General features: G+C 41.8%; 1 protein-coding gene across 1 annotated transcript in view; it reads right to left on the reverse strand.

Moving 5' to 3' along the window:
- Nucleotides 1–2570: 2570 nt before the first annotated feature.
- LOC117368621 (vomeronasal type-2 receptor 26-like) overlaps nucleotides 2571–26533 on the reverse strand; it is a 43220-nt gene continuing 19257 nt past the window's right edge. Inside the window, exons 5-6 of the mRNA XM_033962350.1 lie at nucleotides 15114–15240; nucleotides 2571–3466 (exon numbers count right to left, since the gene is read on the reverse strand). Of these exons, the coding sequence (XP_033818241.1) occupies nucleotides 2571–3466; nucleotides 15114–15240 (1023 nt within the window). The remainder of the gene's footprint in view (nucleotides 3467–15113; nucleotides 15241–26533) is intronic.

A 26533-nucleotide genomic window follows, 5' to 3' on the forward strand; every position in this document is an offset into this window, starting at 1 on the left:
TCCAATGGTCCCACTTCTTCTCTCGCCGGTTGCTTCCCCTTGATGTATCTGAAGAACGACTTGAAGTTTGTTGCTTCCTTTGCCAGTCTCTCTTCGTATTCTCTTTTTGCTTTTCTAACATGGATCTTTCAGTGCTATTATTCCTCCTGATTATACTGATACTAGCTTTATAGCCCTTTACATTAACGGGTGCTAGAATATATGTGTGTGTGTCTGTCTTTATTTTTTTCTCTCTCTGTCTCCTTAGCCACTTTCTGTATTTCTGTCTTTCTTTGTTTTGGCTGTCCACCACCACCCTTGCGTGCTCCCCCTGTCCATTCTCCCTTCCTTTTACCTCCCCTGTGTCCACCACCACCCCTTCACTGCTCCCCTTATCCAGCAGCAGCCCTTCTCCCTTTGTTTTACCTCCCCCCTGTCCATCAGCACCTCTTCCTGCTCCCCCTGTCCAGCAGTAGGCCTCCCTTCCTTCCCCCCCCCATCCATCAGCACCTCTTCCTGCTCCCCCTGTCCAGCAGTAGGCATCCCTTCTTTCCCCCCTGTCCATCAGCACCTCTTCCTGCTCCCCCTGTGCAGCATTAGGCCTCCCTTCCTTTTCTCCCCTCCCTGTCCATCAGCACCTCTTCCTGCTCTCCCTATTCAGCAGTAGGCCTCCCTTCCTTTCCCCTTCCTTTCCCCACCCCCCACCAGAGCAGAATCTCCCCTCTGTCTATCCCCCCAACAGTCCAGCATCTCCCTTCTCTCTATCTCCCATCAATCCATCATCTCACCTCTGTCTCCTCCTGTCAGCCACTGCCATTCGCCATGTGGTTGATCCGCTGCCGACAGGCAGGGTCCAGCTCCAGCGCGTCGCTCGTGCAGAGCAGCAGAAGCAGCGCCACTAGCAGCAGCGCCGCCATTGGGAGCCCTTCTTGAGGGGGCGGGACAGGCTGCTGGGGAGCTTTGGGGGCTGCTAAGACGGAGCAGCCGAGCTGAACTGGCGTCCCCCCCTCCCCGGTGCCAGCGCCGCTCTCCCTCTCAGCGGGCCGGGCCGGAAAAAGAGGAGACTGTTGTGTGGTGACATATAAGCGCGCATGCGCACTCTTGTGGCCACATCGCGACGGATCAGGGGACACGGCTTTAGAGTGCGCATGCTCGCTTACCATTTTATTATTATAGATAACATCATGCCCCTCCCCCATCTGATTTTCTGTTTATCATGCTCTCTTGCACATAAATTACTCTCCACGAATATTGTGCAGCACAGTCACTGTTACTGCTCTGGTATGCCAGCACATTTTAATTTGTGGGTAAAGTCCAAGCTGTGTTTGGGGGGGGGGCGGGACTAATGGGATGAGAATTGGGTTGGGCTGTGTACACTACAGTTAGCGCATATTACTTCTGACATGCGGAGGGGCATTTTTGATGTGACATATAAATCTGATTTTTGACGTTCTGTAGAAAGCGTCCAAAACTCCAGTACGGAAAGTGACCATTTTTTTAAAAACAGCCATTTTCTAGATCTGTTTGTTCTCAGTGTGCCTAACTTTTTTTTAAAACATTTTTGAAAAAATAATGTCCAAATGAAAAACGCGCAAAAAACAGCCACTGGGACAAAGGAGGGGGGCCAGCATTCTTAGCAGACTGGCCACACAGACATCCCAGCAGAGCAGTGGAGCACCCTAGGGGGCACTGAGGTGAACTTCACAAAAAAAAATGGCCCAGGTAAACACCTCACTTTCAGTTTGCCTGACAATTGCAAGCATTCTCACACCGGCTTTAGACACTAAAGCCCTGATTCTATAAAGGACGCCTACAGGGCACTTAATGCTGAGCAGGACTTAAGCGTCCAAACTAAGTGGTTAATGAGCCATTTAAGGGTCTCATGAGCAATAATTGGCACATGGACATCCAAAGGATGAGTATGTCACTTTGTAGGCACTTCCACAATGTCATAGATGCCCATTGGCAAAACTCACGCCTAACAGAAGAGGTGTTTTGTGTAATGGGAGTGAACTGGGCGAGGCTTCAATTCATTTGCATAACGCTGAGCGACAATACGCCTTGAAAAGTGCAGCCTTGAAAAAGTGGTCTCAGGGTGGCTGCACTTTTCAAGGCTGTATTGTTTGTTCCCTTGATGAGCCAAACATTGGTGAAACAAGGTCGCTTGTTGGGAAGATTGGAGAAGACGTGACAGCGTGGGAGCTCAAGTTGTTTTTTTGTCAGCTAAGTCCTTGAATGTGCCTCCGGGTGACTTTGCCCTTTTCTAAACCTGAGCTGTTCTGTGAGGGAGGTTTTTTTGGCCAGTGAAAGTATCAAATGCAGTTTTGATTTGTACCTTTTGGCTCTATACTGCTACATTAGTCTGAGGCTTTTTCTCCTTTTTGGGTGCATGCTGGGTTTGAAGAGGGGGGTACCTCGGAGCCACAATCACACATTTTGAATCATTATATGAACATATTATATGTTGTGCGTCCTCGTATAATTTAATAACATGATACTCCAATTATTTCTTTATTATAGGATTTGTTGTTCTTTCTTTAAAAGAAAATGTTACTACTATCATTTCTAGGTCTTTAAAGGCCTTTACGACATTATGTTTTTGTCAGGTACTTCTTGCTGTTTCTTTCAGGCCTCAGCAGAATAATGTAGCATTTAGGGAAAAAGATACAACCCAACAGTCCAGTGCTGGAGGCCAGAATAGCAAATATCTCCACCGCCACCATGTACTTGCCCTTGGTGCTCAGGTATGTTGGGATGAAGGAGATCCAGACGCTACAGAAGACCAGCATGCTGAAGGTGATGTACTTGGCCTCATTGAAACTGTCGGGTAGATTTCTTGCTAGGAAAGCTATGATGAAGCTGACACCAGCCAGAAATCCCAGATAACCCAGAACACAGTAAAATGCAATTACTGACCCTTCATTACATTCAATGAGTATTGTTCCAATTTCTGATCTCATATTAAGATATGCAAATGGGGGAGCGGTGAACAACCAGGCAAGACACAGAGCTGTTTGAATAAGGGAACAGGAAAGGACGATAGAGTTAGAGACCCTGGAACCCATCCATTTCCGGAGCTTGCTTCCAGGTTTGGTGGCATGAAAGGCCATGACCACAGTGATTGTTTTTGCTAGTATGGAGGACAGAGTGATGGAGAAAGTAATCCCAAAGGTAGTCTGTCTGAGAATGCAGGTAATGTCCTCAGGATGCCCAATGAATAGCAATGAGCAGAGGAAGCAGAGCATGAGGGAGATGAGGAAAATGTAACTGAGGTCTCGATTGTTGGCTCTCACTATAGGAGTGTCTAGGTAATAAATAAAGATTCCCAGGATGACAGCAGTGACCAGAAAGCAGAAAAGACTGATTGAAGTCAAAGCTAGCCCTAGAGGCTCTTCATAAGTCAGGAAGATTATCACTTTTGGGATACAGGCATCTCTCTTCTGACTGGGCCATCGATCCTCTGGGCATATGGTACAGGTGTCCATATCTGAGAAGGAAGATTATTGTCTGATTATCACACAAAAACCATGGGATCTGTTTACTAAAATGCACTGAAATAGTACAAGCCGTGTAACTGTCACCATCAGTCTTGACAGAATACTGCCAGTGCTGCAGCGATTCTAACAGGCTGCCCGCAGCCTCTGTTGCATTTTCCCTCTGCCGTGGTCCATCCCAGACAGAAACAGGATGTTATATCAGAGGAGGGTGGGAACATGGCAGAGTGAAAGTGTAGCATCTGATTCATGGGGAGGGGCCTAAAGCCAATCAAAGCCTTAGGCCCCTATCTGGGCATCAGATGATACACCAGGTAAGGCCTGCATTACACAGGAGCTGGCCAGAGGAGCAAGAGAGTCTGACTTGGCACCCCTCCTGCTCCCAAGGTAAAGGTACAGGGTGGGGGTAGTGAAAGGAAAGGATAGGTTTTCTGTCTCTGTCTATGAAAGGACACATTTTAAGTTTTCTGTCTCTGTCCATGCTGGAAGTAATCAAATGTAGAATGTTGGGTGTTTACTCTCTTAATGGTTTGGGAAGAGGTCATTTAATTTATGTTAACTAGGTTAGTTGTCTGAGACATGAAGGCTCAACCCCCCACAGCTCTTAACACCTTTAAGATTTAAACAATGAAGTACATATCCTGCTCACGCACCCCCTCCCCTCTCTTGTCCATCCCCCTTTTCCTGTGATGGTTACCACTGACCCATGTGAAAGGATATATAACTGAATGTATTCTGGAAATAAAACAGGTAATTTCTTTGGGCCTTCTGTGAATCCTTCTTACCTAAGGAAATTGCCTCCAGACGTCTGTAATGGATGATAGAATGTTTTGCAGAACGATTTCGGGACCAAGAAACGGATCTTGTTCGTTTCAGTTTGGGGGCTACGTCCGTGATGGACTTGACATTACCAATATTTTGTGAGTATTTCTGAATTTTGAATTCTGTTCTTTAATACTCACAGGTATTGGCATCATGTTCCAACCCTTTATTTAAATTGTAGGGTTTTCGGTAAACCCGCCGCGGTTACTGTCCTTTTGGTAAGGACAAATATTAATGTGGAGTTTTCGGTAAATTCCCGCCGCGAAAATAAGCAGCTGCCATTCTTTCGGGAAGAATGAAATTAAGTGAAGACTTTTGGAAAGTCTCTATTGTGGAGAAACGTCTGCGCATTCTGTCATCTGTGCCATTCTTTGCATGCGCTTTTCTCTTCTATCGCTTAGATAAGATTTTATAGAGTATAAGATTATATTGTATATTATTAATGTACCTCGCTTATAAGGTAAGGTAAGCGAAAATTTCTGCATTGTTATATTGTTTTTTTTATTGAAAAGTTCCTGCATTGTGATATTGTTTTTCTAATGGGTCATAAAGGCACTTAGGATTCTCCACCTCCTAGACAGATGAGACTTTGTTCGCTTCAGTAATAATAATAATGGTAATAACTTTATTCTTCTATACCGCCACAATCTTGCGACTTCTAGGCGGTTTACATTTAAGAGAGCTGGACATTCAGCGTTTTACAATATGTGGAGGGAGTACAGAGTACAGAGACTACTAGGAATCAAAATTACAAAATATAATGTTTGCTAAGAATTTCGGAGCTGACCTGTAAAGAAAAATCACAGCTTTCCTGAAAAAAAAAAAAAAAAGGGAAAAAATTACAATGCACAGTTTGTTTAGAGATTCAGAAACAGCACGAATTAGGATTTCAGAGAGCAATGTGAAAAAAAAAAAAAAAAAAGAGTACTTGGTGAGGTTCTGTTTAGGTGACGTATCTGTCCAATAGGGTAGTTTTTATGAGTTTTCTAAAGGCATTGTAGGTCAGTTCGGCTTTATTAATGTGACTGTCTAGCCAATGTTGTTGTTTATTTGCTTGGAGCATGAAGGTTCTGTCCAGAAAGGTTTTGTATTTACAATTGGTTATGCTTGGGTATGCAAAAAAAGATAGCTGTTTCTGGTTTGTCTTGTTGGGTTGTGGAGTGCGAAATGGGTTTGTAGATATGTAGGTGCTGGTCCCCAAACTAGCTTGAAACATATGCAGGAGAACTTGAATAATATTCTTGCCTCGACTGACAGCCAGTGCAGTGGTTTGTGGTGGGGATGACATGGTCATTCTTTTTTAATCCATATATCAAGCGGACAGCTGAGTTCTGAATGAAACCCAAATAAACGATATTACAATAGTCCAGGGTAGAAAGCACTAGTGACTGCATTAGTAATCTAAACGATAGTGGGTCAAAGTATTTTTTGATGGTCTTTAATCTCATAACATCGTGAAACATTTTGTTGCCACTATATTCGTGTGTTCAATCATAGTGAGGTGTGTGTGTCCAATGTGACTCCCAATATTTTTATTGTGTTGGTAATTGGGTAATCATGGTCTTTTATATGTAGCGTTGAATTGGTAATTTTATCCGTTGGGCTTGCAAGGAAGATTTTTGTTTTTTCTGTGTTAAGTTTCAGTTTGAAGTTGCTTGTCCAATGTTCTATTTCGGTCATTATATGAGTAATGTATTTTGAGGTTTCATTTGCTATGCTATTCACTGGGATTAGGATGGAGATGTCGTCTGCATATATGTACTAGATCAGGTTTGGTTTTTGCAGTGGGTGTCCTAGAGAGGATATGTAAATGTTGAATAGGTGAAAGTGGTGAACCCTGTAGGGCTTAATATGAATTGAATGTGAGTGAACCAAGTTGTGGATATGTGGTATGGGTGAAGGGATTGAGTTGGAGTCGGAGATCTGATTCTGATTCTGTGGCAGCCCCTCCTTCTCGTCCTTCTTCTCCTTTGTTGTAGTGACAAGCAGGCTGACTAGTTCTCAGCACTGTTTGTAGGCCGGCTGAGAACTTTTCAGCAGCTTGTCTTTCCCGTATGTGTTTGCACTGCTTATAGGTTTAAATTTCTGCCGTTTCTTGTGCTGTGTCGCCGGAAAGAAAAGAAAAAAAATAAAAAATAAATTCTGTTTTAGGTTTCAGGTTTGTTTGGGGAACTTACCGAAACAAAATGAAAAAGGGTAGAAATACATTTGTGTGATTATTAAAACAGACAGTCAGAAAGGCATATATTTAAAAACAAAGCAAAACAAATTATAATGAAAAAGAAAGAGAGAAGGATGAAAACAAAAGGGAGGAAACAAAAAATAAATAACCTAGCACTTTGTAGAAAAGATTAAAATGAATAAGAAAAGCAAGGAGCAAAGTCCCATTACAGTCCTTAAAAGGACTATTATACTCCAAATGCGTCTTTAAAAAAGAAAGGCCTTCAAGCTAGTTTTAAATTTATCAAGTGATGAACTTTATTAGTATGCACGGTGCCAAGGTGTCTTAAAGAGGGAATGGATAATAGGTTTTGATAAGAAGAATGTAATGTGCGATGCAGGTTGTGGGAGATTAATAACCTGTTGATGAAATCAGGTAGACCGGAAGCTATGGTTTTATGTATCAAGTTTCAAGTTTCAAGTTTATTAGGTGACTTGATCAATCGCTTAATCAAACATTCTAAGCGATGTACACTTTAAAATTTACAATTATTAGAGAACAATACAATACGTACAAATACTTAAATAATGGTAAATTACTCTTAATTTTAACATTACTAAACATAGGGTAAGGAGGGATGAAATACAATTACTAAAGTAAAGAAGAAACATTGAGGGAAAATACAAAAGGGAAATAGGTAACACAGGTATAACAAAGTAAAATATGATACTCCAATAATAAAATTATGTTGTAAAGGCATCTTTAAAAAGGAAGGTTTTTAACTCAGTTTTAAATTTTCCAAACTCTTTCTCCTCCCGTAAAAAAAAATAGGGAGGGCGTTCCATGTCTGCGGTGCTGTACATGAAAAAATAAATTGTCTCCTCGTATTAATAATTTTTAATGAAGGAATAGATAGCAGATTTTGTTCGCTAGATCGTAGAGTTCTCTTTGCAGAATATGGAATAAGTAACCTAAATAAAAATGCAGGGGTCTTATTGTTCAGAGTTTTAAAAATAATTATACATAACTTATAAGTGATTCTATGAATAACAGGAAGCCAATGAACCTTTTTGAGGAGAGGTGTTACATGATCAAATTTTTTAGACTTAGTTATTAATTTTATAGCTGTATTTTGTATAATTTGTAGTCGTTTTATTTCATATAATGCAATTCCTTTGAATAAAGAATTGCAATAATCAATTTTAGACATCACCAAAGAGTGAATCAATATAGTAAGTGCTTTGGGACAAAGAAATTTAGAGATGGAACGAATTTTACGTAACCTATAAAAGGTAGTTTTCACTATGTTACTGATATGATCATGATAATTAAGTTTATTATCAAAGATTACCCCTAAAATTTTTGTATTTTTAACTAATTGTAGGGGAGCGTTATGAATTGAAATTGGAGAAACAAGAGGAAAACTATCCTTCCAAGGAAATAACATAAAATTGGGTTTTTTTTTATATTAAGGGCCAGTAACATTATTTTATAAGTAAATCAATGATCTATGGGAAGCCAATGGGAGTTAATCAAAAGTGGTGTGACATGATCAAATTTTTGAGCTTTTAAGGTGAAATGATTTTAATGGCAGTATTTTGAATAATTTGGAGGCAATTGTCTTAAAGAGGGTCAGGATAGATTAACTTTAATTAATACAGGGGCCAGAATTAGTTTTACAGATAGAGCAAGAAAAATATGGAAATTTGTGAGATTCAGGTTTCAAGTTTATTTTTAACTTATTGAATAGCTTAATTTAATTTGCTAAGCGATTTACAAATAAAAAAACAAAAGGTGTACACATATGCTTATTTATAGCAAATTACATGAGCCTGACATATTGACATACAAACTAACAGATGCATAAGGAAGAAAGGGCAGAACTACAATTGTATTAATAGAGCTCAAGGGAAGACGTGAATGGTGAGGGCAATAGGAATAGGGAATAAATAAATTAAAGGCGTCTTTAAAAAGGAAGCTCTTCAGATTGCCTTTAAAATGGTTTAGGTCATTTTCTTCTCTTACATGCTGAGGTAAGGTGTTCCATAATTGTGGGGCCATTATAGAGAAGATATCATGATGACGAGTTCCGATAACTTTCAGTGATGGAATTGTTAAGAGTTTTTGATTAATGGATCTTAAAGAAAGTGATATACTATGGGGAGTAAATAGTTATTAATGAATTGGGGTTCATTCAAAGACAGTGTTTTAAAAACTAAAAGTAGGATTTTAAAGGTAATGCGATGAGTAACAGGAATCCAATGTGATTCTATTAGGATTGCAGACAGAGCTTGATAGGTGTGGAAGAGGTTTAATGAAACCTGGACCCAAGAGGCAGGACTTAGTGCCCCTGCAAATATGGATTCCCTACTTCAGACTTTCCTTTCTAACCTCCGTTCTCCTTTGCAGATTCTGGTCAAACAAATGATTTCAGAATGGCCCACTAGTTCTCGTGCATAATTTCAGATTGAAAAAAGGAGCAGTGCGGGGTTTGAACCCCCAAGCCTCAGGTTCCTTAGGCTGTAGCGCTAACCACTACGCAACACTCTCCTACGCTTTGAGATCTCTAAGCCTCGGGAAATCCTGCATTATTAGGGCCAGCTACCTACCTGGGGACCGCGCCTGTCCGCTCCTCGCGGAAGATGGGGTCACGGGTTTCGTAGCGGGCGGGCCCCTGTCTCCGATTGAGATGGTAATAATCCATCTAGAAGTACTGGATGTTTTAATTGCGGAGACCCTGGTCACTGGCTTAATCAATGCCCATCTGGCCGGTGCCCAAAGCCGCCCTTCGGACGGACTTTGGTGCAAAGAGGGAAACCCTGTATACCAGCTGCCCTTGTTATTGCTGACATGTTCTTCCGATAACCTGAAGTTTTTTCCCACTACAAATGAAACTGCTCAGACTATGGTGAACATTTTACTTCGCGAAATCATCCCTAGGTGGGGATGTCCCACACACATCAACAGATAATAGTCCTGCTTTCACTGCCAGAGTATGCAAAGATTTAGCTATCGCACTCCGCATTGAGTGGAAATTTCATCTCCCATATCACCCACAGAGTTCCGGTATTGTCGAACGCATGAACAGGACTATTAAAGATAAAATCTGGAAAGCCACAGCTGGCACATTTGTGAATGGAAAAAATTCCTTCCTATTGTTTTAGCTGAAATTAGGATGTTGCAAAATTAAAATGTGTTTTTCTTTTCTTTTTCTTAGCAGCGGTTCGGATATATGCATGCCCATCCCAGTTTTGGCACTAGGATATTTCTGGTGTTTTCCAGGGATCCTCTTTGTCACTGCAGAGATAAAGACGATCCAAAGAGACATTAGCTTTTCTAAATATGAGATTGTTATGATATGCATTATTTGTCCATATACTTTACTCATGTGTTCATCTCTGTTTTGTTTTTCTATAACAATGTGTTTATTTCCAGAGATAAGTTCAGCTCTGAACACTTGACCGATGGAAGAATAGTTTGAAGCCTAGAGCTATATGTTTTGTGTCTTGTCTGTGCCATGTGGTCTGTGTTTTATCTACTTGTTTTGGTTTGAGGGGTACCCCAGGATATATAATATTGGCCATTTCTAGAGCTAGCTCTTTTCCCACTTTTTACTAGCCCAAATGCGCAATGTTCTTTTTTCCCTATAATTTGCATATGCTAAATGTAGCTTAGTTAGGGGTTATATTTTTAAGAAAAGGTTTTATTCTATATCTATACAGTGTTTATTCTATGGTGCTCACTTGATATGAACCATTCAGTACACATTTCTGAATGACATAATTTTTTAAAATACATTCAGTACAGAATTATGGTCTCTCTGAATTGCCATAATAGTTATATGCGGCACACAAAAACATATCTTTTTGGAATGTCTGATTAAGAACCTTAAGTACTTGAATATTGTCTCTCTTTTGCCATAACTATAACAAGTAAATGTATTAATATTGTCACATGTTGCCACATTCAGTACAGGCAACCTGGTCTCTCTCTCTCTCTCTACATTCAGTACAGGCAACATGGTTTCTCCTCCATTTTCTATCTCTTATTTGGATCACACTGGAGTACAGCTGCTGAATGATATCGGGACTCTTTTCAAATCCCTCCCTGTATGCACAAACATCATTCCATCTCAAGGGTGAATACCACTAATTTGCAGTGACTGAAAGATCCTGTGCAAACATCATTTCATCCCATCTCACCAGTTTAAAGAGACTGCTGGTTCCTGCTAGACTAATTCATCTCCCTGCACCCTGACTGCAAAGACTTTTCCACACATGCTGTACACAATGTTTCCTGTTCATCGGAGATAGCCACCTTCCTAAGAACGCTTTGCTGTACAATTCCTCCTATTTAACCTATTCTATGAACATTTCAGACTTTATTTCATATGCTGTACATCCACTACCTCTTGGAATGGGGAATGAGACATTCCAAAAGCTGCTGAACTTTACTGAACTCCATACTTACATTGAACAACTTAAGAAAACCTCCAAAGAAGTGAATCATACTATCACTTTTGAAAATGGACAGATTGTACAAACTATAGAAAATTTGCTACGAGACGCTCATGTCTCAGTTTGGGAACTTTTCTTTGGGTATTCGCCCACTGCAAACCATGTATTTAATGTTTTAATTCATCCTATCTTAACTATTCTACAAATTTTGCTATGTATTGTTATGATTCTCCTTTGCTGTAGAGTGAAACACGTGTACATTTCTTTTCTCACAAAGTTCCCTCTAGCTTTTAAGGCAGTTATACATGAATTTCCAGTATCTTCTCTGACAACTTGCTAATTTGGTTCTAATTTGGTTTTAATTTGGCATGGCCTATTGCATTACCATTACCAGGGTCAGAGATAATATTATCCCATATCCCATACTTACATACTCTCTTATGACATCCTTGTGCCTTTTTGCCTGGGCCTCCTGAGAAAGTTTCCTACACCCCTTATGTACCGTTCATTCGCTCAACGACGGGTAAGATATAGATACGACCTATGCAACCTAAGACAGAGGTTTGAACTCATAATGGGAACTGTTCATCTTCATAGCTTGGAGGACAGCTATGATATACTGTTAGAGATTGGCGAGGCATAAGCGAGGCAAGCTGGCTAAGGGTACCACAAGTTTGCTTTCATTTCAAAGAATATGGAAGATATCAGCATAGCCGTTGCAGGCGTTCGGCATTTTCGGTTGGCATAGCTGGTGTCACCAAAGGCCTATGGAAAATTGTATCAATCTGACTCTGGCATGGGGATGCAGATAGACCCTGAGGGCAGGAAGACGGTTTCAAGTAGTCCTGATTAAATCATGATTAGCTAAAATGTGTTAATGTATTAATCAGAAACTATTGTCCGAGGCATACTGGAAATTTAACTACAGCCTAGTATTCTTTTTTGGAAATTATAGGTATGCTTCACTGTTGCAGCATCAGATTTTGCTTTAGGTGATATTTACTGGCTCTGTGGAGACCTTCGACTCCGTGTTAAACTACCCAGCCAGTGGATAAGCCAGTGTGCTTTAGCTAAGGTTATTATGCCCTTGCATATTCTTTCTGAAGGACACCCTTCCTATTCGCATGCTTCCTGCGCTGTTTGACTCATATTGCAGCCCCTAAAACCCCTTCTCAAGAGACATATCTAGAATATCTCTCCCTCCACGCTCATGCTGTGCATTTATGATGTCATTTTCATGACGTAAGAGGGGATTGAAAGGAAAGGATAGGTTTTCTGTCTCTGTCTATGAAAGGACACATTTTAAGTTTTCTGTCTCTGTCCATGCTGGAAGTAATCAAATGTAGAATGTTGGGTGTTTACTCTCTTAATGGTTTGGGAAGAGGTCATTTAATTTATGTTAACTAGGTTAGTTGTCTGAGACATGAAGGCTCAACCCCCCACAGCTCTTAACACCTTTAAGATTTAAACAATGAAGTACATATCCTGCTCACGCACCCCCTCCCCTCTCTTGTCCATCCCCCTTTTCCTGTGATGGTTACCACTGACCCATGTGAAAGGATATATAACTGAATGTATTCTGGAAATAAAACAGGTAATTTCTTTGGGCCTTCTGTGAATCCTTCTTACCTAAGGAAATTGCCTCCGGACGTCTGTAATGGATGATAGAATGTTTTGCAGAACGATTTCGGGACCAAGAAACGGATCTTGTTCGTTTCAGTTAGGCTGACAGGAGGGGCCTAATGGCAGGAGGGAATGGGCATCCCTCCTGCCTTTTTCTTCGGGGTGGGAGGGGGAGATATTTGCGGGCAAGAAGTAGTGGGAATCCCTCCTGCCTTTTTCTTTGGGGGGGGAGGTATATGTGGGTAGGAGGGAGTGGGTATCCTTGCTGCCTTTTTCTTCAGGGAGGAGGAGGGAGTGGGAGGCATTTGTGGGCAGGAGGGAGTGGGCATCCTTCTGCCATATCAACTTTGGCGGCTGGGGAATGTCTGGTGACAGGTGGGAGTGGGCATCCCGGTTCATAGACAGTAACGCGGAAGACAAAGGCGCGCGCCGACAACTGAGCGCAAGACGGAGGCGCGTGCCAAAGAAAAAGACTGTTTTTAGGGGCTGCGACGGGGGTTTTTGTTGGGGAGCCCCCCCACTTTACTTAATACAGATCACGGCGGCATTGTGGGGGGTTTGGGGGTTGTAACCCCCCACATTTTAGTGAAAACTTAACTTTTTCCCTAAAAACAGGGAAAAAGTTAAGTTTTCAGTAAAATGTGGGGAGTTACAACCCCCCCAAACCTCCCACAACGCCCCCACAACGCGGCGCGATCTGTATAAAGTAAAGTGGGGGGGGGTTCCCCCCACACCTCCCGTCGTAGCCCCTAAAAACAGTCTTTTTCTTCGGCGTGCGCCTCCGTGCTGCACTCAGTTGTCTGCTCGTGCCTTTGTCCCGGCGCGCTTTTGACCTGACACCGGGCATCCCTCCTGCCATTATTTTGGGTTCGTGGAGGGAGGGAAAGAGGGAGTGCTTTGTTGGGGGGGGGAGGGGTGTTGTCTGGAGGCTTTTTTTCTTTTTTTTATTGAGCAGATATTTTGTGTGTGTAATACACACAAAATATCTATGCCATTAAAAAAAAAAACAACAACCCCAAACCGGCAGAAGCCCTGACAGCAATGACAGGAGGCTGCTTCTCCTGTTACTACTGTCAGGGCTCTGCGCACGTCTCATTTGCTCACTAAGCGATTGAGTCAGTGGGTTTGCATGCAAATGATTTGCACCTCTGTGCAAACCAGTTGCATGCAAACTTGATAGTGAATCAATCGCTGTTTGAAAATTGGCCAGAGAATCGGCCAGCTGTGATTGAGTTGCTATCTTTAGTGAATCTGGGCCTTTGAATCTATCTGATTCTCATTTGCATAATTAGGACCCCTCCAATATCTTTTTAAAGAATGGAATGGGGATAGGGCTATTATTACAGTTTGATAGGGAGATTATTCAATATATACATGATCCAATTTTTTTGTTTAATTGTGGTGATTATAGGCCCCACTATGCTTAATTTCCTTGTGATAGGATTGATGTATTCCTTGGGTATCAGAGAGCCTCTGTCCCCGGCCTTGGCTGAAGGTTCTGGTTCTCCCTAATGATATTTTCCACGGAAATTTATAGTAGGCAGCTCCTGAGCCATCATCACAACTGATGGGTCAGTTGACTGGAAATGAGGAATATTATTTGGGGTTTTTTTTTTTTTCATTTTGAAAAGGAAAAAAGGTGACACCAGCCTCTGGAATAATCAATCACACTTCCTGAGGCTAGGCTTCCCTGCATAATTTAACAGAACAGGGACCATGATGAATAAATCCATATCTTTGTGCACCTGACATGTTCCATAATATCACCCATAAATAATTTATTTAAGGCACAAACGTGAAACTAATAATAAATATGTTGAAAATGCGTTTGAGAAATTCAGTTATAAGCAGGGATTCATCCAGACCATATATACATAGAAATAGCTGACATACTAAAAATCAAAAAAGATGAAAAGGAGAAAAATAAACCTCAATTGAGGGCAGTTGGGACTACACAAGTACCCAACCCTCCACTCATCATCACGGGTTTATAAAAAACTCCAAAACATGTATAAATAATCAATTCTCACGTTTTTCATTCATACAAAATCTTCTTTTTGTTATTTTTTCAAAGTCTTTTTTATAAATTCAATGTGAATGTCAAGCAGTAGAAGGCCCGAATCCCAAACTTAACCATATTACTTGGCGAGGACTACAGCTGAATGCAATAAGTATAAGCAGTTTTTAGAGATATAAAGTATACATATGGAATTGTGAACAAATACACTCATATGAAATCGAAGGTTTTCACCGAAGGCTTCCAATTCAAAATCCCCAGAATTTACATTGAATTTATAAAAAAGACTTTGAAAAAATAACAAAAAGAAGATTTTGTATGAATGAAAAACGTGAGAATTGATTATTTATACATGTTTTGGAGTTTTTTATAAACCCGTGATGATGAGTGGAGGGTTGGGTACTTGTGTAGTCCCAACTGCCCTCAATTGAGGTTTATTTTTCTCCTTTTCATCTTTTTTGATTTTTAGTATGTCAGCTATTTCTATGTATATATGGTCTGGATGAATCCCTGCTTATAACTGAATTTCTCAAACGCATTTTCACCATAATATCACCCACCAGTTTGGTTGGAGACTTCTCCCTCTGCGCACGGAATGCAGTCATAGCAGCAGACGGGCTCTCCTTCCCTGGGCAATTTCCTGTAACCAGGATGGCATCTCGGGCTGCATCTGAGCTGTGGTGGCGTCTGAGCATTAAGAAAACAAGTTATATAACTTCATTTGACACTGGGTGGTTGTTTCTTAAATGCTATGCTCCTTTTCTGCTTACCATTTTCTTTGAATACCTGAAACTGATAATACCCTGAGGACAAGCAGGCATTATATTCTCACATGTGGGTAATGTCGTCCACGGAATACAGTAAAGACACTGTCACTTTAAATTTTGGGGCAGTGCCCATACCATGTACATGTTAGTGTCTTCCCAGCTGACGTCGGCTCGTGGGACTACAGTTCATTGATTTTCACAGAGCTGAGAAACTGCGTCTTCAGTTCTGTCTTCCATACTTATTTTTAACTGGTTGTATTCATCATGTTCCAGTATTTTACCCAACTTTTGTTTATTTTCATCAATTTTTTTAATTTTTTGGCCTTTGGGCCTACCTGGGCCATTTTTCCCCTGGGGGCATTGACTGTTTTCAGTGCCTTAGTTACTTGAGCTCCTCTAGCCATTGAGCCCTTTCATTTCACTTTGGTCATTTTCCCCTCCATATTAAAGACGGTACCGAGTGGCTTTAAGAATTGTTCTCGATATAATCAGACCATATCGGACTCTGACCCACATAATTAGTGTGTCCAGTGTCTGGGTCATCTGCTTCCATATTTAAAACAGATCACTCAAAGCTCAAAATATTCAATTGATAAAACTTTTCCTTACTGCATTAGCATTGACATCGAGCGTGGGAGGGGACGCAGAACCTGAAACTCAGCCTTTTATGATTTGGGCAGGTGAGGAGGCAGGTGAGCAGGAGAAGAGAGAAGAGGAGTAAGAAGAGGGGAAGGAATAGAAGGCAGGAAAGAATGAGGGACAGTGGCAAGAGGTAGTTCCGCTTACCCTCCGACGTCATCCATCAAAAATCCGGAGCTCCCCCTTAAAAGGAAAGGGGCCAATGGTGCTTAGCCGTTCAGTGTGCGTCAAAGACACTCACCTTAGTGAGAGCGCCTTAAGAAGGGCCTTAAGAAAGGACAAGTCCGGGCACTGAGGAAACACCAGGGAAGGACACCCACGCAGGCAGGTACCACTAGGGCAACGAGACAGACACAAACAGCAGATAAATAAATAAACACAGGAGTCGCAGAGGACATACACAACAGAAGCAGGGGTAGCAGGTATATAATTAGGAGAGGGACTGCACAGTAACAGCACCAAGGACACTACACACAGCGGGAGAAGACATATAAGGAAGAACAAGAAGCACAAAAGACCAAGGAAACAAGGAGAAACCACTTCAGACTGGCAAGCAGCCAGCAAAGGAAACAGCAGATAGAAGCAGGATGATAAATTATCCAGTCTTCTGCACCGTTTGTCATATGTATGACTACCTCCCCTCTGGTTGGCAGTCTTATGTATGCACTCGATGCGAGGAATTGGAGGGCCTGAAGAAGCAAGTCAGGCTACTGGAGGGCAGAGTACTAGAACTAGAAGCACTTTGAACAGTTGAGGAGGAGACCAGAGAGGCTGAAAACTTCATGAAAGAGAGGAACATTGAAGAAGAAGTCAAGGAGGCAAAGAACTTCATGAAAGAGAGGAACATCGAAGAAGAAATCAGGGAGTTAGAGAAGTTCATCGAAGAGGAATACATAGAGGCCATGGAACATCACCAACAACAGAGGAACTGCCAAGATACACCCACAGAGAGTGAGAACCACATGGAGGACAATCGCAAGAAAGGACTAGATGACATAGCAGCAGGACCTGGAATTAGCGGGGGGAACCCACAGGAAGACGAGTCCAGTGCAGACCAACACCGGGAGGAGGAAAGAAGGAAGTGCACCGAGGACACGGACCTGCGGCTAGAGAGATGGACGTACACCAAGGACATGGACCTGTGGCTAGAGAGACAAGAGAAGATAGAGAAGACAGCAATATGACAAGTCGACAGCCACATTCGACAAGTCAACAGCCACATAGCAGGAGGAAGTCAGGATCGACTGGTGACCTGTCTACCAGGAGCCAAGGTGGAGGATATAGTGAGCCACATCGACAGGATCATCGACAGTGCAGAAGAGGGAAGATATGGCAGTGGTGATCCACATCGGGACAAATAACGTGAGCAACAGGAACTACAGCAGGGAAACACTGAAAGACCAGTTCCGGATGCTAGGAAGGAAGCTGAAGATCAGAACGCCGATGATAGCTTTCTTGGAGATCTTGCCAGTACCCAGGGCTGACGGAAAGAGGCAGACAGAACTGCAAGCAATCAACACGTGGATGAGCCACTTCATGCGCAACTGGACGACGTTCTGGGAGAAGAGCAGCTATACAGGAAGGATGGACTCCACCTCAGCGGAGACAGAACGAGGCTACTTGCAAGCAACATCAAGCGAGAAATTGAGAGGTTTTTAAACTAAGAAGAAGGGGAAAGCCGACAGTCGACCAAGAGTCGATGGTTCGGGAAACGGTATACCCAGAGGGTACCATGCAAGAAGATTGCAGGGAAGACACATCGGATCATAGGAAAGATAGAAATCTCAACGGATCGAAAGGGACAGAAGCGAGGGAGACAGAAGGAGGAAGAAAGTACAAGAAAGTAACAGGCCGCAAACTTAAGTCTATGTATACAAACGCAAGGAGCCTAAGGAATAAAATGGGGGAACTGGAAGCTATGGCACAAAAAGATAACCTAGACATTATTGGCATCACAGAAACATGATGGGACACCTGGATACAAGCTATACTGCAAAGACACAGTAGGACAAAATGGTGGGGGTATTGCCCTATACATAAAAGAGGGACTTGAGTCTACCAGAGAGAACACGCCGGAAACGAACAATAAAGTAGAGTCTCTATGGGTCAAAATACCAGGAACAAATGGAATGGATATGAAGATCAACATCTACTACCGACCCCCAGGGTAGTCCAAAGAAACTGATGGAGAAATGACGGACAAGATTAAACATAAATGCAATGGAGGCAACACAGTTATCATGGGTGACTTCAATTATCCAGGGATAGACTGGAACCTAGGCACCTCTGGCTGCAGTAGAGAGACCAAATTCCTGGATGCTGTAGGCGATTGCTTCCTGGAACAACTTGGCATGGAAAATATGAAAGGAAATGCAATTCTAGACTTAATTCTAAATGGATTACGAGGACCAGCACAAAGTATAGAAGTAGAAGGGATGCTGGGAAACAGTGATCACAACATGATCCACTTCAACCTAGACACAGGAACAAAAAAACGATCCAGAACAACGGCCACGGCACTGAACTTCCGAAAAGGGAACTACAAAAGGATGAGAGTCATGGTGAGGAAGAAGATTAGGAAGAGATTAAGCACTGTAAATACGCTAGAGCAAGCATGGACCCTTTTTAAGGACACAGTCACAGAGGCACAAAATCTATATATACCGCATATCAAGGGTTCCAAGAGGAAGAAGAACAAGGAACCGGCATGGACAAAAATGTACGAAAACTGGAAAAAGCACAAACATCAAAGCTAGTGCCATAAGACGGTCAGAGGGGCCAAAAGAGACTACGAGGAAAAAATAGCCAAGGAGGCCAAAAACTTTAAGCCGTTCTTTTGATATATTAAAGGGAAACGACCCGCAAAGGAATGGTGGGGCCATTAGATGATCATGGAATAAAGGGAGTACTAAAGGAGGACAAAGCCATCGCCGATAAACTGAACACATTTTTTGTGTCTGTATTTACCAGAGAGGATATATCCAATATACCAGAAGCCGACAGGCCATACACAGGAAATAAAGATGGGAAACTGACAGGGATGACAGTCACTCTAGAAGAGGTGTACAGACAGATTGATAGGTTTAAAAACGATAAATCCCTGGGACTGGACGGCATCCACCCGAGGGTAATCAAGAAACTAAAAGGGGTTATAACTGAACTGCTCCAACTAATAGCCAATCTGTCGATCAAATCAGGAAGGATTCCAGAAGACTGGAAAGTGGTGAATGTTAGACCGATCATCAAGAAAGTTTCAAAAGGAGATCCAGGAAACTACAGACCAGTGAGTCTAACTTCGGTACCAGGAAAGATGGTAGAAGCGCTGATAAAGGACTGTATCATCGATCACCTTGACGGACACAAACTGATGAGGATCAGCCAGCATGTCTTCAGCAAAGGAAGATCTTGCTTGACAAACTTACTGCACTTCTTCGAAGAAGTAAATGGGCAGATAGACAAGGGTGACATGGTAGACAGCGTATATCTAGATTTTCAAAAGGCGTTCGACAAGGTTCTGCATGAACGTCTACTTTGAAAAATTGCGAGCCATGGAATCGAAGGTGATATACTCACGTGAATTAAAAACTGGTTGGCGGATAGGAAACAATACTTGGACTGGAAAAGCGTCACAGGTGGAGTGCCACAGGGTTTGCTGCTCGGACCTGTGCTCTTCAGCATATTTATAAATGACCTACAAATTGGCAGACGAGTGAGGTGATTAAATTTACGGACGATACAAAGTTATTCAGAGTAGTGAGGACACAGAAGGATTGCAAAGACCTACAAAGAGATATAAATACACTCAAGGAATGGGCCATGAAATGGCAAATGAGGTTCAATGTGGATAAGTGCAAGGTGATGCATGTCGGTAACAAAAATCATATGCACGAATACAGGATGTCTGGTGCTATACTCTGAGAGAGACCCAAGAAAAAGATTTGGGAGTACTTGTAGACAAGTCAATGAAACCGTCCGCGCATTGCGCGGTGGCGGCAAAAAGGGCAAACAGAATGCTAGGAATGACTAAGAAGGGGATCACAAACAGATCTGAGAAGGTTATCATGCTGCTGTACCGGGCCATGGTACGCCCCCAGCTGGAGTACTGTGTCCAACACTGGTTGCCGTACATGGAAAAGGACATAGTACTACTCGAAAGGGTCCAGAAAAGAACAACAAAAATGGTTAAGGGGCTGGGGGACTTGTACAATGAGAGGCTAGAAAAACTGGGACTCTTCTCCCTTGAAAAGAGAAGACTGAGAGGGGACATGATCGAAACATTCAAGATATTGAAGGGAATTGACTTACTAGAAAGAGATTGTTTACCCTCTCCAAGGTGAAGAGAAAGAAAGGGCACTCACTAAAGTTAGAAGGGAAAAGATTACGTACAAACGTAAGGAAGTTCTTCTTCACCCAGACAGTGGTAGAAATTTGGAACACTCTTCCGGAGGCTGTTATAGGGAAAAGCACCCTTCAGCGAATCAAGACAAGGTTGGATAAGTTCCTACTGGAACAGAACATACGCAAGTAAGGCTAGACTCAAATATGGCACTGGTCTTTGACCTAATGGCTGCCGCATAAGTGGACTGCTAGGCACGATGGACCACGGGTCTGACCCAACAGAGGCAAATCTTATGTTCTTATTGGTACCAAGTGCATTTATACTATGTCCAGAGCATTGGACACTGGGCTCCTTATAGATGCAAGACTCTACATCATCTTCATCTATGCCTCAAGCATCGGGGCACTCAGCATGCAAGAAAGCTAAGAAGCATAAACATTCTTTCTCTTCTAGGAATAGCACTGAGTGCTTCCAAGCATTGACTTCCTTGATGCATAGTAAGCATCAATGCACTAAAGATCGCTCTTCTTCCATCCAGTTGATGTCTCCTCGTAAGGATGCCTCAGCTTTGAGGTTTCCCATGTCCCAATGACCAGTAAAGCAGATTGCTTCCATGTCAATGTCTCTTCTGGTACTGGCACCATCTCTCCAGACAAGAGCTTTTGGGGCTACTGCATTCAGTCTTCACAGCCTTTAAAGGATTCAAGCTCACTCCTGCCCGCTACACCTCTGGACAACCAGGGATTCCAGGTACATGTGTCATACAGAAAGCATGGTGGCATGCAGGATATTAGCAGAGAGGAGGTACAATGGACAGGGCAGGGAGGGGGACAGGGTGCAGAGCCTTGGAGGGCAGGAAGGGAAGGGAGCTGACAGGTGAGGGAGGGAGGGGGCAATGGGTGCAGATCCTTGTAGGGCAGGCAACTTGAATATTAAGCCCCCATCTTATTTTCAAGTCAACCATTTTTCCTTCTTATTAGGGGAGATAAAATGGGGGTCTCAACTTATATTTGGATTGAGTTATATTCAAGTATATATGGTATACTCTACATGGGCAATGAATATGGTCCCATACTATTTTGCTGAATGCCCTTTTACCCTGGTAACAGACTATGAGCCATCAAGTGGCTGACCTGCCATAAGGAATCCAATAGTCAGATCATGCAGAGGTTCCTGAGTCTACGAGTGTTCCAGTTTGCTGGACAGAACTGGGTACAGCAAGTAGTTCATGGTCCAGAGAACCAGATAAAACTCCTGACCACAATCAAGCCAGGAAGGCCCAGGTGAGCGAGAGAGAAGCAGTCATACAGCATAACCTCTACATCAGAGTTTCAAGCTATCAGAAACCTGGCTAAAGTAATCCAAACTAACTCTTAGAATCTTATAACAATCCTATTTCTTAAGGTCTGGCTAGTCCAGGCCAGAATTTATGTAATGCCGCAGTTAGCTGTACACACTTTGAATTTGAGGAGTGTCAAAAACAGGTCTTTATAAAGATTGCAACTGAATCTCAAGAGCCTTTTCTTCTAATTTACCCATGAAGTAACAAGCCTCAGTATATTTAATGTTAATAAAGAGTCTTGCTATGGATGTATCTGTGAAAGAACAGGTTGAACCCTAATTCACATTACTACACTGTGATATAAGCTATTAAAAACAAGTCAGTTACAAGGATTGAGCTACCTAATTGTGGCTTGATCAAACTAGCTGAAAATAATGGAACAATTAATTATCACAATTTTTGCTTTTAGAACAGGAGTTTCTGGGGCATTTGTACACCATGGCAAAATAGCCAGAAAACATGAATTTGCCCACTAGGCCAAAATACACAAATCAGATATAATTTGTTCAGACCAGTGCCTGTGAACTGTACATCATGTATCAAGGACAGTATGTAGCGCCCCCTAGCTTCAGCACAAACATATCCCAGTCAGACATTAAAAGGTCAAATGTCACAGTGATGAGTTGGTGAAGATTGGGTCCCCTGGAACCCACTTCTACTAATTCGCTACAGGCATTTAAAGAAACTCCCTGGTGCGTATAAGATACCCAGTGATAAACTAGTAAGAAAGAAACCTTCACCCCAGTTTACAGAACAAAAATAACAAGCTTTATTGCACACCAGAATGTCTTCAGAATTTCACTCAGATGAATCTCTTTTAAAAAAAAACAAAAAAAAAAACAACCTTCAACAGTTAAAGTGCATTCAGATGAATTAAAAACTATTAAATCCAATTAAACTTGGCCAAAATCAGGTAAAGTGCTTAAATTGGATATTCTAGCTAAAAACACATTAATAAACTTACAATTGTAATTAATAACTCTATTCCTGAATAAAGTGCTTAATTAATCACATGTTTAAGACTCTGGTGAGACCTCATTTAAAATATCTTAATTAATAACATAGTAACATAGTAGATGACGGCAGATAAAAACACCAGTCTGCCCAACCTGATTCAATTTAAATTTTTTTAGTTTTTTCTTCTTAGCTATTTCTGGGCAAGAATCCAAAGCTCTACCCGGTACTGTGCTTGGGTTCCTACTGCCAAAATCTCCATTAAAACCTACTCCAGCCCATCTACACCCTCCCAGCCATTGAAGCCCTCCCCAACTCATCCTCCACCAAACGGCCATATACAGACACAGACCGTGCAAGTCTGCCCAGTACTGGCCTTAGTTCAATTTTTAATATTATTTTCTGATTCTGGATCCTCTATGTTCATCCCACGCTTCTTTGAACTCAGTTACAGTTTTACTCTCCACCACCTCTCTCGGGAGCGCATTCCAGGCATCCACCACCATCTCCGTAAAGTAGAATTTCTTAACATTGCCTTTGAATCTACCACCCCTATATAAGACTGGTGAGATCTCATTTAAAATATCTGGAGACCGCACCTTCAAAAATATATAAGCTAGATGGAGTTAGTCCAGAAGAAGGTTACTAAATTGGTTGGTGGTCTTCATCGTAAGGCATATGGGAACAGACTTAAAGATCTCAATATGTATATTTTGGAGGAAAGGCGGGAGACATGATAAAGATATTTAAATACCTACATGGTGTAAATATGCATGAGTCAAGTCTCTGTCATTTGAAAGGAAGCTCTAGAATGAAAGGACATACTGTAGGATGAAGTTAAGAGGTGATAGGCTCCGGAGTAATCTAGGGAAATACTTTTTTTTACAGAAAGGGTGGTAGATGCATGGAATAGCCTCCCAGAAGAGGTGATGAAGACAGACTGTGTCTGAATTCAAGAAAGCCTGGGATAGGCAGGTGGGATCTCTTAGAGAGAGGAAGAGATAATGGTTACTGTAGATGGGCAGACTAGATGGGCCATTTGGCCTTTACCTACCATCATACTATCATGTTTCTATATTTCTATGTTTCATCAGGGTTACTCTAGAAGAATGTGAAAGGTCACATTTGGTTCCTACTGAATTGCTCTTGAATCTTGCATGAATTATAATGAAAGAGAATTTCTTTGAACAGCTATATTTACAGAAATTAAGGGTTGCAACTGAAGTGACATTTGCTCCCTCCACAGCAAATCTATATATGGTGGAATTTGAAAGATAATGGATTCATTAATTCAAAGGCCAACATGGAATACTTGTAAAACTGAATGTATAATCTACTGTATATCATCAAAAGGGCAAACAGAATACTAGGAATGATAAAGAAGGGGATCACAAACAGATCGGAGAAGGTTATCATAAAAATGTACCAGGCCATGGTGCGCCCTGGCCTGGAGTACTGCGTCCAGCACTGGTCGCTGTACATGAAGAAGGACATGGTACCACTCGAAAGGGTCCAGAGAAGAGCGACTAAAATGGTTAAGGAGCTGGAGAAGTTGCTGTACAGTGAAAGATTAGAGAAACTGGGCCTTTTCTCCCTCGAACAGAGGAGATTGAGAGGGGATATGATTGAAACATTCAAGGTACTGAAGGGAATAGACTTAGTAGATAAGGACAGGTTGTTCACCCTCTCCAAGGTAGGGAGAACGAGAGGGCACTCTCTAAAATTGAAAAGGAATAGATTCCGTAAGGAAGTTCTTCTTCACCCGGAGAGTGATAGAAAACTGGATTGCTCTTCCAAAGTCTGTCATAGGGGAAAACACCCTCCAGGGATTCAAGACAAAGTTAGACAAGTTCCTTTTGAACAAGAACGTACACAGGTAAGGCTAGTCTCAGTTAGGGCGCTGGTCTTTGACCAGAGGGCCGCCGCAGGAGCGGGACTTCTGGGCACAATGGACCACTGGTTTAACCCAGCAGCGGCAATTCTTATGTTCTTAAATGTCCTTGCTTAAAGTTTTATGTCAGTTTAACAAGATCATTAAAACAGAGAATGGCGGAGCAGAAATCTAACATTAAAAAGAAGATTAATGAACCATTAGTGAAACATTGCATTACATATGGGCATATTTTGATGATCTGAGATGTTTTTACTGGATGTTGAGAAAACTCAAATCAGAGAGGGTGACTGTTTATTAAGATTGCAATGCAAAGAAGTGAAATGGATCTATAGGTAAGAACATAAGAATAGTCTTACTGGGTCAGACCATCAAGCCCAGTAGCCCATTCTCACGGAGGCCAATCCAGGTCACTAGTACCTGGCCAAAACCCAAGGAGTAGCAATATTCCATGATACTGATCCAGGGCACAAAAATATATCAGGGGTAAATGACTCAAATACCATAAATATTTATGGAGTGACTAAAGGGATATCGATAAGACTGAAAAAGTCACTGCAGTTGATCACACAAAATTCCAAACTTTACTCATTCACAATTCTTATTCTTAAGACTCTGCTCAGAGACATGAAGGCTGATTACTCCGCCTCACAACCCAATCATCGCAGTGTCTAGAAATTGAATTGGCTCTGAAGGTGTAAATTTCCATAAATTAAGTGCTAGCAAAAAGCTTTGCTGACACTGTCATTGCTTCAAAAGTTTAGTATTTGAAATATATAACTTAGCTTTGACAATAGTGACTGGTTCCGACGTGCCACGTTTCGTTGTTGCGTCAGGGAACCGACAAATACAGCTAGATTTAAAGCTGGAGGTGAAGTCTAAACTAAACTAAACTAAATCTTAGGTTTGTATACCGCGCCATCTCCGCAAGCGCAGAGCTCGGCACGGTTTACAGAAGTTAAGAGGAAAGGAACTACAATGAAGGGATAAAGGAGAGGGACTAAGAAGATAGAGAGGGACCGGATGCTAGAGTATGGGAGGTAATTAGATTTTTGAAAAGAGCCAAGTTTTCAAGTGTTTGCGGAAGGATTGGAAGGAGCTTGAATTTCTGAGCGGGGGTGTGAGGTTGTTCCAGAGTTCTGTGGTTCTAAAGAGGAGGGATGTTCCAAGTTTTCCTACGCGGGATATACCTTTTATAGAGGGGAAAGACAGTTTCAGTTTTTGTGAGGGTCTAGTGGGGTGTGTGTTTGAGGAGTTCCAAAAGAGTGGGATAACGGGAGGGAGGACGCCATGTAGGATCTTGAAGGCTAAGCAGGCACATTTATAGAGGACTCTGGAGTATACTGGGAGCCAGTGAAGCTTGGAGAGGAGTGGGGAGACGTGATCGAACTTGCCTTTTGCGAAAATAAGCTTGGCCGCGGCGTTCTGAATTAGCTGAAGTCTATGGAGGTTTTTCTTAGTTAGTCACATAAAGATTGAAAAACGCTAGTTCATTTAATATGTTTCTTCTTAAATGTAACTGATCCAGGGCAAGCAGTGGCTTCCCCCATGTCTTTCTCAATAACAGACTATGGTTGAGAACTTTGGCACCCAGTGGACTGAATTCTAATATTGTTTGGAAACGCACCGGTAATGTGGTTTCTGCATATGATGTTGTTGATATATTATAGATAGTAGCTATGTCTCTTTAAAGGCTTCATTTATATTGATGTGATAATACAACTGTGCATGTGTTGGCGTTCTTTATTTAAAGGTGCCATTTTTTTTTTTTGCTTGTGATAGGGGAGCTAAGTCACATGAGTTGAAATGTTGTATGCAAAGTTCAAATAATGATGTTTATATCAGATTGAAGTATATGTATGCTCTTTTCAAATGTTGACATTGTTTTTCTAGATTCATGCACTTTATATGTGGATCCCCTTATGAAGCCATAATTTTGATGAAACGGGCCACGTTTGGCTGTTTAAAGATATGCGCAGAGGATTTAAATTGAATATAGACACTTGTAACAATGAATATACAGTACATACTTGAAAAAAATATGATGT

The sequence above is a fragment of the Geotrypetes seraphini genome, chromosome 10 (assembly GCF_902459505.1).
Source record: "Geotrypetes seraphini chromosome 10, aGeoSer1.1, whole genome shotgun sequence".
In the NCBI taxonomy this organism is placed as follows: domain Eukaryota; kingdom Metazoa; phylum Chordata; class Amphibia; order Gymnophiona; family Dermophiidae; genus Geotrypetes; species Geotrypetes seraphini.